This window comes from Taeniopygia guttata, chromosome Z (assembly GCF_048771995.1).
Source record: "Taeniopygia guttata chromosome Z, bTaeGut7.mat, whole genome shotgun sequence".
Classification (NCBI taxonomy): Eukaryota; Metazoa; Chordata; class Aves; order Passeriformes; family Estrildidae; genus Taeniopygia; species Taeniopygia guttata.
Window position 1 is genome coordinate 81,701,288 of NC_133063.1, and position 13,670 is coordinate 81,714,957.

General features: G+C 55.8%; 1 protein-coding gene across 1 annotated transcript; it reads right to left on the reverse strand.

Annotated features, from left to right (window-relative positions):
• Positions 1-3,424: 3,424 nt before the first annotated feature.
• On the reverse strand, positions 3,425-4,380 carry TOMM5 (translocase of outer mitochondrial membrane 5). The gene is made up of 2 exons (XM_030258356.4): positions 4,172-4,380; positions 3,425-3,753 (listed from the first exon to the last, which is right to left on the reverse strand). The coding sequence occupies exons 1-2, from the start codon at positions 4,290-4,292 to the stop codon at positions 3,719-3,721; spliced, it is 156 nt and encodes a 51-aa protein (XP_030114216.1). The 5' UTR covers positions 4,293-4,380; the 3' UTR covers positions 3,425-3,718.
• Between the last annotated feature and the right edge of the window lie 9,290 nt (positions 4,381-13,670).

The window sequence follows — 13,670 nt, forward strand, 5'->3', positions numbered from 1 at the left end:
TTTTTTGCCCTTTTCCCTTGTTCTTTCATACTTTTTTTTCCACTTTTGCAGTAATTTCTCCCACTGGTGCACCCAGTAGAGCCCAAACCTCTCCTTTCCAGTATGGACCAGTGCTTCCCAGTATAGCTTTGTGCCTTCTGCAGGACTTTGAGTGTGATCCAGGACTCCAGGATGATGTGACCATGGCCCAGAGCCCGATCCCAGTATATCCCACCAGCTCCCAGTGCCTTTCCAGAGCAGCCCAGTGCTCCCAGTGGCACCACAGCTGCACTGGGGGCAGGGATGGGGCAGGGCCTCCTTCTGTGGAGTCAGTAGGGACGTGAGGATGTCACCTCTGCCTCAGCTGGCCGGGGTGTCACCGGGCACAGTGACCCCAGGCACAGCATCTCCCGATGGCCACACATCCCACAGACTCACCCAGCCTGGAAAATCCCTCCCAGCCCCTCCAGTCCAGCCTGTGCTGGGTCCACACCTTGTCCCCAGCCCAGAGCTCCACGAGCACCTCCAGAATTGCTGGGACACCTCCAGGGATGGGCTCTCAAACCCTCCCCGGGCACTTCCAATCCCTCAGCTCCCTTTCCATGGGGAAATTCCTGCTGGTTCCACCCTGAGCCTGCCCTGGGGCCGTTCCCTCTGCTCCTGTCCCTGTTCCTGGAGCAGAGCCCGAGGAGCAGCAGCCGCCCCTCGTTCAGCTGTGGGGCTGTGGGGCTGAAATCCTGAGCGTGCTGAGCACAGAAAGGGCTCCTGTTCCCGGGCTGTGCTCACGTGTGGGCTCACAGCGTGTCCTGGAGCACACACACGGGGTGACACGGCACTGAGAGCTTCTCCAGAACACACACGTGGGGACAGGGCACTGAGAGCTTCTCCAGAACACACACACACACGGTGACACTGCCCTGACACCTTCTCCCAGCACACACACACACGGTGACACTGCCCTCACACCTTCTCCCAGCACACACACACACACACACACAGTGACACTGCCCTGACACCTTCTCCCAGCACACACACACACAGATGGTGACACTGCCCTGACACCTTCTCCCAGCACAGACACACACACACACACACACACACAGTGACACTGCCCTGACACCTCTCCCAGCACACACACACACACACACGGTGACACTGCCCTGACACCTCTCCCAGCACACACACACACACACAAACCCGTGGTGACACTGCCCTGAAGTCACTAACACACATCCCCTGTCCCGGGGTGTCCGTGGGGGTCCCTGAGGCCCGGGGACCCCACAGCTGTGTGTGACCACGGGGTGACCTGGTGCTGCTGGGCCAGTGAGGAGAAGGGCTGGCACAGCCGGCCTGGCTCGATAATCTGTGGGACTTGGAATGGGTGCAGTGTAGTTTTTTCATTTCTTGGTTAAAGTTTATTGTACCTTTGGTTGTGCACTTCCACAGCCTAACGATTCTGCTAAATGATCATTGTATTAACCCACCAGGTGCAATCAATTCTTCATCGGGCAGCATTGTCAGGAGTTGTGCAGAGCCAAAGGGTCCCCTGCACCTCCTTTTCTCCAGGCTGAGCCCCTTCCCAGCTCCTCATCCCCTCCTGGGGCTCCATTCCCTTCCCAGCTCTGTTCCCCTCCTGGGGCTCCATTCCCTTCCCAGCTCCTCATCCCTCCTGGGGCTCCATTCCCTTCCCAGCTCCTCATCCCCTCCTGGGGCTCCATTCCCTTCCCAGCTCCTCATCCCCTCCTGGGGCTCCATTCCCTTCCCAGCTCCTCCTGGGGCTCCATTCCCTTCCCAGCTCTGTTCCCCTCCTGGGGCTCCATTCCCTTCCCAGCTCTGTTCCCCTCCTGGGGCTCCGTTCCCTTCCCAGCTCTGTTCCCCTCCTGGGGCTCCGTTCCCTTCCCAGCTCTGTTCCCCTCCTGGGGCTCCATTCCCTTCCCAGCTCTGTTCCCCTCCTGGGGCTCCATTCCCCTCCCAGCTCCTCATCCCCTCCTGGGGCTCCATTCCCCTCCCAGCTCCTCATCCCCTCCTGGGGCTCCATTCCCTTCCCAGCTCTGTTCCCCTCCTGGGGCTCCATTCCCTTCCCAGCTCTGTTCCCCTCCTGGGGCTCCATTCCCTTCCCAGCTCCTCATCCCTCCTGGGGCTCCATTCCCTTCCCAGCTCCATTCCCTGGCCACATTCCAGCCCCTCAGGCCCTGCCTGAGCTGCGGGGCCGGAGCTGGCACAGCCCTGGAGATGGAGGCTCAGCAGTGCCAGCACAGGGCACAGCCACTGCCCCGTGCCTGGGACAGCCCAGGGGTCCTGGGCCCCCCTGGCCACCTGGAATCCTGTCCAGAGCCGCTGCTCTGAGCTCTCCTGGCAGCGTTCCCTGCCCGCTCCAGCGTGTTTCCCAGGGGATGCTGCACACCAGTGCCAGCGGGAGGGTCTCCTTCCCCCGTCTCTGCCCCGTCCCTGAGGTTTTGGCACAGCCACGCAGCTCCCGCTGGAGCTCACAGCACTGCTCACCGCAGCAGGGCAGTCACAGCGGGTGTGACATCCCTGGGAACGACAGCCGGGCCTGGGAAGGGACCCCGTTAGCAGAACCAGTGGCCTGTGAGGAAGGAGACACAGAGGGTGACAAGTGGGAAGAGTTTGGAGAGGTGCTGGCTAGTGCTGGGCAATCACAGAGAGCTTCCCCGCTGGCAGGTGCGCAGAAGTGGGATGGTTGGATCATTCTGGGAACGCCACGGCACAGAAACAGCTGCTCTGAGGGGCACGAGTGCCTGGGGGTCCCATGTGGGTCTCACAGGGGCCTGGGCTTGTGCTGGCCCCGGGGACGTCTGTGTGGTGTTTTACATCCTTCCCCCTGTCAGCCTGTAACACACCACGTCCACCACACCCAGACCTGAGCCCTGGGCCTGCTGTCGGCACTGTCCCCAGCACAGTGCCTGGTGGGACACCCCTGGGCCAGGGCAGAAGGAAAACACCTTCTGAGACAGGAGGGGAAAAGCCTCTTCCTCCCTGCAACCACCAGGTCACCGGAGCTCAGGAACGCCCCGGATTTCATTTCCCAGGGGAATGCAGATGGGCAGTTTCCCTGGATGCAGCAGGCACCCGAGGCTCCAGGCAGGGAGTCTCCAAGGGACGTGGCTCTGCTCCCAACAGAACACCCGGTTCCCAAACCTGAGCCGCGCTTCCAGGACCCCCTGCCCCGGGGATGAGCCCCCAGCCCGTGAGCCAAGGGCAGGGTCCTGGCCCAGCAGAGCTGGCACAGCCGGCTGCGGGGCACTGCCCTGCCCTACGGGGCGTTCCTGCCCTCCGAGCCGTGCCCACCGTGTGTCTGCACCTGCAGACACATCCCCACCCCACATCCCTGCCCCTCTGGGAGCCTCAGAGGGGCGGCAGCAGCCAGGGATCCCACCCAGTGACTGTCACACATAAACAGCGAGCAGGCACAGCTGCTCTCCCGTTTATTTCGTTGTTATATTTCCATTTATTTCCCGTTTATTTCACGCTGTAGGTGAGCTGGATGCAGGGCAGTGCACAGGGCCGGGCCGGCGAGCCGCAGCGTGTGCGGGATGGACGGGGGCTCTGCTCACGCAGCACAGGGAATGCTCTGCCCCACGGCCGCGGGGGCCGTGCCGAACCGAGCCGTGCTGTTCCGTGCCGTGCCGTGCCGTGCCGTGCCGTGCCGTGCCGTGCCGTGCCGTGCGGCCAGCCCCGCGGGACAGCAGCTGCAGCTCATCCCGCCGGGCCCGAGGGGTCATATACTGTCCAGCTTCTTCAGGATGAAGGGAGCTGAGGGAGGAAACGGCGCGGAGTCGAGCCCGGGCCGCGGCCGGGACAGCGCCCCGCGGGCACCGAGCCCCGGCGGCTCCGGGAGCGGGGCAGGGGCACCCCGGAACGGGACCGGCTCGGCTCGGCTCGGGAGCGGGGGGCAGGGATATCCCCGGAACGGGACCGGCTGGGCCCGGGAGCGGGGGCCGGGACATCCCCGTAAAAGGGATCGGCAGGTCCCGGGAGCCCGGGCCTGGCACGTGCCGGGAACACACCCGGCAGATCCCGGGAACGCGGGGTCGGGATATCCCCGCAGCAGGCCCGGCACGTCCCGGGAGCCCGGGCCCGCAGATCCCGGGAACGCGGGGCCGGGACATGCTGGAAGCCCCGGGCCGGGACATCCCCGTCACGTGCCGGGCCGGGACACCGGGTCACTCACTGATCCGCAGCAGGGCCACGTAGATGAGGAAGTTGCGGACGGAGGCGAGCACGTCGCGGCGCATCTTGCGGCGGAGCTCCTCCGGGTCCATCTTGGGCCCCAGCCCCTCGATGCGGAACATCCCGGAGCAGAGCGCGGAGCGCGGATCGCGGAGCTGGGAGCGCGGAGCTGGGAGCGCGGAGCTGGGAGCGCGGAGCGCGGATCGCGGAGCTCGGAGCGCGGAGCTGGGAGCGCGGAGCTGGGAGCGCGGAGCTGGGAGCGCGGAGCTCGGAGCGTGGAGCTCGGCCCGACCCCGACCCGGCCCCGGCGCCGCTGCGGCCACGCGCGGCGGCAGCAGCGGAGCGGAGGCGGGACTGAGAAGCGTCACTTCCGACCGGGCGTGACGGGAGAGGGACACGGGGACACGGGGAGAGAGGGACGGGGGGCGGAGGGAGGAGGGACAGACGGACAGAGCGGAGAGAGGGACAGGGAGACGGAACAGAGAGAGCGAACAGAGACAGGGACAGCCGCAGGGACACGGAGCGGCACAGGGAGAGCGAACAGAGAAAGATTCCTTAAAATCAGAGGGGTTTGGGCACGCTGCAAAAGGCCTCAGAGACAGCAGGATGGCGATGAGAGCTCAGCAGTAGCTGTAAGATTTGTCAGCAGAAAAATTGTACAAGTAGAAAGAAAGGACAGATAGAACAATGGTCTGTGTGTTAATGCTTGGGTAGAATAACTCCCTAAGGTGCAAAAAGTATATCTGGTGAGATATTAGGAACTTTTAAGCTTAATATGGAGCTCTGTGCATTGTATCTTGAGGCTTACAAGCAGGTATTGTATTGGAAATAAGCGAGCATTGTTTTAACCAAAGGCACGTGTGCTTACAGTGGTTGGATAGAACTAGTGTCAGTGTGCTTTTGCTTTGTGTGACTGGTCAAAAAGCTTTTAAAGTAAGTTGTAACATTAAGTTTTTGGTCTGCTGCTGGGATGTGAGCTGCTGGCACCTTCCCATTGTCATAGCCATGGAATGAGAGTGATGCTAAAAAATGAACAGCTGGAGACGCGTTCCTCAGCAGTCCCGTCCCGTTTGTGATTTGTACATAGCCCCCGGCCAGTGATTAGAAACAGGGGCAGGGAGAAGGGACAGGGAGAAGCACAGGGACAGGGACAGGGACAGGGACAGGGACAGGGACAGGGAGAAGGGACAGGGACAATCACAGCCCCGTCCCCCGCGTGTCGGAGCCCCCCGCGGGCACGGCCGGCCCCGCACCACGGGCAGAGGGTGTCAGCTCCGCCAGAGCCCCCTGCCCCGGGAGCTTCGGGCGCTCCGGGCTCGGGACAGGAGATCCAACCGGCGGAGCTCCGGCGTCCCGTGGGCTCTGCTCAGCCCTCAGGTGTGGGGGTCACTTGGCAAGACCCCGAGGACAATTACAAGACAATAAAGAACAAAGAATTCCAGATGTCCGGATGCTCCCGGGCACTTAAGCCCCGACAAGCATGTTTTGTGAACAAAGGAATCACCCTTAAAAACCATACACTGTTGCATATTCATACATACTTCATGCTTATGCATACATTCTATTTAAAATACGACACTCTCTCTGGAGTATGCCAACTCCTTCTTTCAATCCCCACGGTGTCTTCGAGCCTGAGCAAGGCCTGAAGAAATGAGATTCTTCTGACAAGAAAACCGTAAATTTCTCTTCTCTGGAAGATTTTGGGGTTCTGTGACTGTTATCTCGAAGTGAGTCTCTCATTTCTTTAAAAAACCCCACATACAGAGTTTCTATTTTAACTACAGAACTACATTTACCATACTATTAAAATGTTAATACAGCACTTCTAATCAATATAACACAATACATATAGTATTCCATTTAATATTTGTGAAAAGCCAATCATAAAATATGCATTTCTCGCACCATTGCTGTGGGTAATCTTCCTGGAAATCTGTGGGATCTGGGTGGAAACCCCACGAGCCCAGGAGCGCAGGCTGCAGGTGCAGGGGCTGGGCTGATGCTGGGTGGGATGCAGAACAGAGGGCATGGCTGGGCAGAGCTGCCTGGGAGGCTGGCTGAGAAAAATGCACCTTTTATGATTGGCTTTTGCAAATGCTACAGTGAATATGATATGTGTGATGTTAGAAAGTTATTCTGTATTAATTCTCTTAAGCAGTGTGTTAAATATAGTTTCAGGTTCCAGCATAATGTTAAAATAGAAACTCTGCTATGTGAAACTCTGCTAATTTCTTCAGGCCTTGCTCAGACTCAAAGACACCGTGGGGATTGAAAGAAACAGTTGACATACAAGAGACAGAGTTCTTGTTTTAAATAAAATATATACACAACCATGAAGGATATATGAATATGCAACAGGCTTTTGGTTTAAAAGTTATTCATTTTTTCACAAAGTATACTTTTCATAACTTAGTGTCCAAGAGCATCCAGATGTCCGTAATTCTTTGCTTTTTATTGTCTTGTAATTGCCCTAACTTTAAATTTTATTACTATTAGTACTATATATTATTTTTATATATTTTATATATTTATATTATTATATATTATATATATTAATATATAAATATATAAATATATAGCTAATACATATTAATATATAATAAAATATATTAATATATTATATATATTAATATATTATATATTATATATTAATATGTATAATATATATTTTATATATTATATATTTTATATATTATATATTTTATATTTATATATAGTAGTAGTAGTAGTAGTAGTAGTAGTAGTAGTATCATTATCATTATCATTATCAATCATTATCATTATCATTTTATTATTATTAAAATTTTAAAATTTTAAAAACCAAGTGATTGGCATTTTTCACACTGGCCAAGCCCAGACTCTCAGCTGAAACTCAGGCTTCTCTCCCCATTGCTCCCACGAAGTTCTGGAGCTCTGGTAACGCGCTGCTGTTGCGGAGGGCTGGAGAGAAACAGCCCACAGAAGTTAAAACTGCCCTGATAATTCCTTTTGAGAGCTCAGTCGGGTTTCTAGGAGCAAGGAGCTCCCCATGGTGGACTGATTGATAAAAACCTTCTGTGGAGCGGCACTTCAGGCGCTGTGCGGTGGTGTTTCTCCTCTCCTGCATGGTGGGGATGGCTGGAAGGACAGGCATTTGGAACAGGCACTGTTAACTTTGCATCCACCAGGAGATGTGGAGGAGTGTGGGAACGTGTCCCTGTTGATGGAGGAAACAAGTTACCCTTTGTCCCCTGAAAAAGGACAAAACCCCAGAAGTTTCTCTTTTTACTTTGGTTAAAAGACACCTCAAAGGACCTTGGGGACTTCACCTCGAAGGACCTTGGCGACTTCACCTCAAACTTAAGGATAGTTAATTGGACAGAAGCCAAAAAGTCCTGCCTAAGCAATTCCCTAGGAAAGAAGAGAACAAAAGAAGTAATTGCTTTTGTGAAGTGTTTTAGCGGAGCAAGAACCTCTTGCCCTGACTTGGCTTTTCTCTGTAAAGAGCTTTTTTATTTTGCCTTTTACTAAAACTTTTGGTTTCCAACCCTGTCACAAGAGCCATCCTGCTACTTTTTGCCACCTGAGGTGCTGAGCTGTCAGGGGTAGGATGTTTGTCTATGAGAGCCTACAGGACCAGGCTGGAATAGATAAAACAGAGGAGCACCAGGGACCTCCACTCCCCAGACAGGGCCCGAGGTGTGTCAGAGATGCAGAACAGAGGCTTTGCAGGGCAGCGGAGCACGGAGAGGTGAGGCAGGTGATGCTGGAGCCTCAGTGCTGCTGCCACAGCTGCCGAGGTGTCCTAGGGTGACTGTTATGGTGTTTGTATCTCCAATCATGTGTTCTGTTTACGTTTGATATTATGTTCTGTGCTTTCAGAACTGACTCTGAAAGTGAAGGTTTGTTTTGCCGTGTTATCATCTGGTTCACCTCCCCCCATGTCTGCTGGAAAGCTAGAAAAGGCTAGGGCTGGCTGGCTGGCTTTTGCTTTGCTTGCTTGCTTGGCTTGCTTGCTTGCTTGCTTGCTTGCTTGCTTGGCTTGCTTGCTTTGCTTGCTTTCTTGCTTTGCTTCCTAGTTAGGTTAGCTAAGCAGTCCAATTCTTTCCCTGGACTGTTGCTTTTTCCTTTCCTCTTCCTGAATACCATCCAACCTGCTCTGGACTGGGATCTGGGAAACACCAAGGAACACCAGGAGCCTGCATTTTGTGATCTGCAGCAGCCATCCCCAGTGCTGGAGAGCAATCCCCAGTGCCCAGACCCGGGCGACCACTCCCAGGAAAGACTTTCTGGATTTGTTCATCTCTTCAGAGTGGTGAAAGAATTTTGTTGTCATCTTGTGTTAATTGTTTTGGTGCTGGGGAGTGCTTTGTTTGTTGAATAAACAGGTTCTTTTCCACTTCTCTCTCTCAGAGGAAATTTTTCCCTGAACCAGGTGGGTGGAGAGGGGCCGTGGGGGTTTCTTTCCCGGGTTTTCCCCAAATTTGCCCTAAACTAGGACACGAGGGATCCATCCCGGCAGAGCCTGATGGCACACGGCTCTGTGCCCGCCCAGAGCTGGCTCTGTGTGCCCGCCGGGGCTCAGCTCGTCCCCAGCACCTCCGGGGCTCCGTGGCCCCTCTGCTCCGGGGCTGTGCTCCGGGCCCGTCTCACCAGGGCACGGCGGCTCCTGCCAGCCCGGAGGTGCCTCCCGGGATGGTGTCGGGCACAGGACAGTCCCTGCTGGGCACCTGTCTTAGTTTAGGGCAAATCTGGGAGAAAAACCTCTGGAAGGAGCCCCCAGAAAACAAACCCCCATGGCCCCTTTCCCACCCACCCCCCATCCACCTGGTTCGGGAAGAATTTTCTCAGAGAGAAGTGGAAAAGGACCTGTTTATTTAACAAACAAAACCCTCCCCAGCTCCAAAAAAGAAAATGAACAACATCAGATGACAACAAAACTCTTTCACCCCTCTGAAGAGATGAACAAATCCAGAAAGTCTTTCCTGGGAGTGGTCGCCCGGGTCTGGACACTGGGGATTGCTCTCCAGCACTGGGGATGGCTGCTGCAGATCACAGAGCACAGGCTCTCGGTGCTCCTCGGTGTTTCCCAGGTCCCGTCTTGTCGGAATCCGTGGTATTGATGATTCTGAGACTGTAGAAAGTCTCTGTCTGTCAGCCCCGCTGCCAAAGCAGAAGCCATAATTGGTCTGTGCTGTTTCAAGGTTGTTTATTCTGTTTATCTCTAACATGTTCTGCTGCCCTGCCGCAGCTCTGTCCTGCAGGGCAGCGTGTGGGGCTCTGCCCTCAGTGGGATGGTACAAACATTAAATACCACAAACTACCTGTGCTGGATTTACAATAACGTGCCAATATCTGTCACCTACGTTGGACAGTGTGTCCCCAGCCTGAACCAACAGAAAAATGCCAACACCACAGTGAAACATGGAGGGCATGAAGAAGGAGAAAAAGGACAAGGCACACCCAATTTCCTCCATCTTGTCCCCTCTGAACCCCTAATCTAGAATCCTAAAATTTTACTTTTGCACCCGTGCCACAATTAATTATTACTCATATCAAACACTCAGAGCTGGTAATTCATCCTGTGAGATTGAAAACTCTTTTCCATGGACAGAGATCACAGCCAGTGTCTCTGGGGGCTCTGTCCAGGGGGGTTCCTGACCCCTGCCAGGGTCCCAGACCTGCCAGGGCAGCCAGAGGGAAGCTCTGGATTCCCACACCGTCTGGAGCAGGCTGGAGTGATATTCCGGAAAGGGAAAGGTAAAAAATTGGACTGTTCAGCTAAACTAACTAACAAGCAAAAGCAAAGGCAAAAGCAGAAGCAGGAGGAAGAGCAAGCAAAGCAAAGCCAGCCAGCACTAACTTCTTCTAGACAGCAGACCATGGGGGGAGGTGAGCCGGCTGATAACGAGACAAAACAAATCTTCACTTTCAGAATCAGTTCTGAAAGCACAGAACATAACATCAAACATGAACAGAACACAGGACTGGGGATACAAACACCATAACGTCACCCCAGGACAGCACAGCTCGGTCCCTGGCCTGGCAGAGGAGAAGGAGCAGCAGGACAGTGCCCAGACACTGGGGCTGAGCACCAGCCGTGTGTGACACGGCAGAGCACGGGCTGGGGCACGGGGAGGGGGCTCTGTACCCTCAGAGCTCACTGTCCCACCGGGCAGTCCCTGCTGCCTGTCCGGCCACGGTCAGTGCGTGACCCACTGCCTCCAGCAGGGACGGCCGGAGAGCCCCGGGTCACACAGTGACACTGCCTGGGCACCCTGGGTGTGTCCTGTGGACATTCTCAGCTCAGTCAGAGAGAAAACAAAGGTTCCTAACCAGGCAGAAGCCTGGGAAACAGTTGAGAAAGAATGTAAATAATTCTTTATCTCTCTTGTTGTTCACATCGTTTATAGGTAAATTCTGCCATTGTGCATCATTCACTGCACACCAATGGGTGAGATGTTTTTATTTCAGGATCAATGGAATTGTCTGGATGACGCTCTCTATAAAAGAGCGATGTATTTGAAATAAATCAGAGTTTTACTCTCTCGCCTTCTGAACCAGAGTTCTTTTGCACCATCCTCCAGTGTCCCAAAGCCTCCCTGTCTCTCCCCTCCTCAGGTGGGCAGGAGAGAGGAGACACAACAACAGGCTGTGGGCTGAGATAAGGTCAGGCAGGGACTGCTCAGCAAGTACTGCCATGGGAAAAACAGATCTTCAGCACCACTTCAGCCTCCCCTGGGCACGCCTGTGCTGCGGCGTGGGGTCCTCCAGCACGGCAGGAGGGTCTGTGCCCTCCCGAGGAGCTGCACCCGGAGTCCCCCACTGCTCCTGCTGCAAATCTCACTGCAGCACCCGGAGACCTCCCCTGCTCCTGCTGCAAATCTCACTGCAGCACCCAGAGTCCTCCCCTGCTCCTGCTGCAAATCTCACTGCAGCACCCGGAGACCTCCCCTGCTCCTGCTGCAAATCTCACTGCAGCACCCAGAGTCCTCCCCTGCTCCTGCTGCAAATCTCACTGCAGCACCCGGAGTCCCCCCCAGCTCCTGCACTGGTGTGGGGCTCTGCAGGGCTGTGTCTCCCACGTGCTCTCACACCTCTCTTCTCTCCAATATCCCCCACAAATTAACTTCTTCCTTCTTAACTCTTCCTTCTTAACTCCTTAACTTCTTAGCTGGCACCCAAAGGTGCTGATGCCCCTGCCGGGCTCAGCCGTGGCCAGCAGTGGCTCTGCCCTCATGCCAGTGGGACACGGGGGAAGCTTCCAGCAGCTTCTCACAGCACCCAGCCCTGCAGCCCCCTGCTCCCCACACCTGGCCACATAAACCCAACACAGTGCCCAGGTGTGTGCACACCTGGCTGCACAGACAGCCCGGCTGCTCAGACGGACACAGCAGTGCCTGCAGCCCGTCCTGCTGCCCCCTCTGCCCTGAGACCAGCACGGGGATGTCACCGGGAGCCCCCAGAAGGTCGGGCTGACAGCGCTGGGGTGCTCAGACAGCGCTGACCCCGCGGGCACGGCCGCAGCAGCGTCCCGGCCGCCCTGTGCCCACAGCCCTGTCACTAACCGGCCCCCCAGCCTCCCCTCCTGCTCCCCCCAAACCCATCCATGCCCCAATCCCTGCATTCCGTTCCTCCCTGGGCTCCCCGTTCAACCCTGGGTGTTCCTCCCCGTGTCCCACGGCTTGTCCCGTGCCCTGGGGCTGGGGGTGCTCAGAGAGGGGGGTGCCCCAGCCCTGTGGGGCTGAGCTCCCCTGGCACTGGGAGGTGCTGGGTGGGGCTCTGGGGGTGTCACTGGGGCTCCCCCGAGGCCTGGGGCTCTGCTGGTGTGCACAGATGAGCTTTTCATCACCAAGGTCAGTGTTCCCAGGCTCTGATCTCCGTCTCTGGGAGGGACGGGTGACAGTCGTGTCATTGCTCCAGCCACAGTGGAGGGTGCCCCAGCCAGCTGGCCTGTAGCCAGACAGTTTTAATGCACCCCTGAGCTCCCAGCTGGGGCATCCCAGGGGTGTGCTCAGCACCCCAGTGGGTTTTTGCCACCCCTCGACAGTCCTGTCCTGCTGTGGTCTGTGTCATCCCAAGGGCTCCTCAGCACCCCGGCACTCCCGGGCAAAGTTCCTCCTCCTGCTCCTTCCTCTTCTCCTGGGAGAGGTGAACGTGGCCCTGTGGAGCTGCCGTGGGCTCCCTGCCCTGCTGTGACCCCTCAGGTGGTGACACCAGCCCAGAGCTTCAGCAGGAACTCAAAGTGGATGCTGTAAAGCAATGTCGAAGCCTCGAGGGAAATGTTTCAGGCTTTTCACCCATTTTCCTGTGATCCAGAGAGGGACAGAGACAAGAGAATACATGAGCCCACAGAAACTGCAACTTAGAGCCACAGCAGCTTCTGCACCAGCACGGAGGATGACCCTGACTTCTGGTGTCCCCAGCAGGTTCCGTGTGCTGACCCCGATGATGAGGAGAGCCAGAATCATGTAGCAGAGCAGAGGAGGGTGGAGGCATTCCCTGTCTGCAGCCTCACCCCATGGAAGTGCAGGCAGAGTGCCTGGGGCTGGAGCTGGTCCTGAAGGGCCCCTGCCCCAAAACCCTGAGCACAGAGGCGCCCAAACACGTCCAGGGAGCCCTGGCACGTCTGCACGAGGAGCTGCAGAGGGGCTGCCTGAGGGGTGCCTGAGGGGTGAAATGTGAAATGTGAAGGGATTTCCTCCTTCACAACGCCTCAGCTGTACCTCTGCAGGGTTTTCCAGGTCCTTAATCCTGTCCAGGTCCTTAGTCCCAGTCGTTCCAGAGGTATCATCTGCATTGCATGACGTGGAGCTGAGTGGGTCCCCAGGCTCAGCTCACGAACGGGAGAGCTCCCAGAGGTTTCATCCTTCATGGACAGAGCTTGGCACGCCAGCAGCCACAGGCTGTACCTTTCCAAGTTGCTCTGAAGTGTTTCCCAGGGCCGAAGGCTTTCACAGGTCAGCTGTGACAGGGTCCAGACTGTGCGCGGTGATGAATGCTATTTGGAGACAAAGTGTCCCGCAGCTTTTTGAGTTATTGTTCCCCACACTCCTAGAACTGTAACTACTCAGAGGGAAGAAAACCATGTGCTCAGCTCCACCCCACAGGCCCAAATTTCATATTTCGTAGGTTAGCACAGACTTCAGATGTGCCCTGCTAGTGGGTACCAGTGTCCACCCCCAGGACAAACAACCAGGGCTTTATTTCTTTTTGAATGAATCATCTGCTTCCTGCGTGGATTGCTTTGAAAACTTCACCCGGAGCCACGTGGGACAGGAGATGTGATGCACGTTTCCCAGGGAAGCTGCATGAATCAGCAACTGATGCAAAGCCTTTTTCTGAGCACTGTTTAATGCTACATTAATTTCAGATGTCGGGCCTCAACCTCATTGTTTTGTCAATTTCAGTGACCACAAGGGTAGGTACTGTTTGTGAAAGGTGCCAGACTTAGTTCTCACGTCAGCAGAAGAGAAAAATAACCCTAATTTCTGCGGGTGAGCTGTTTTGGGAGAGGAACA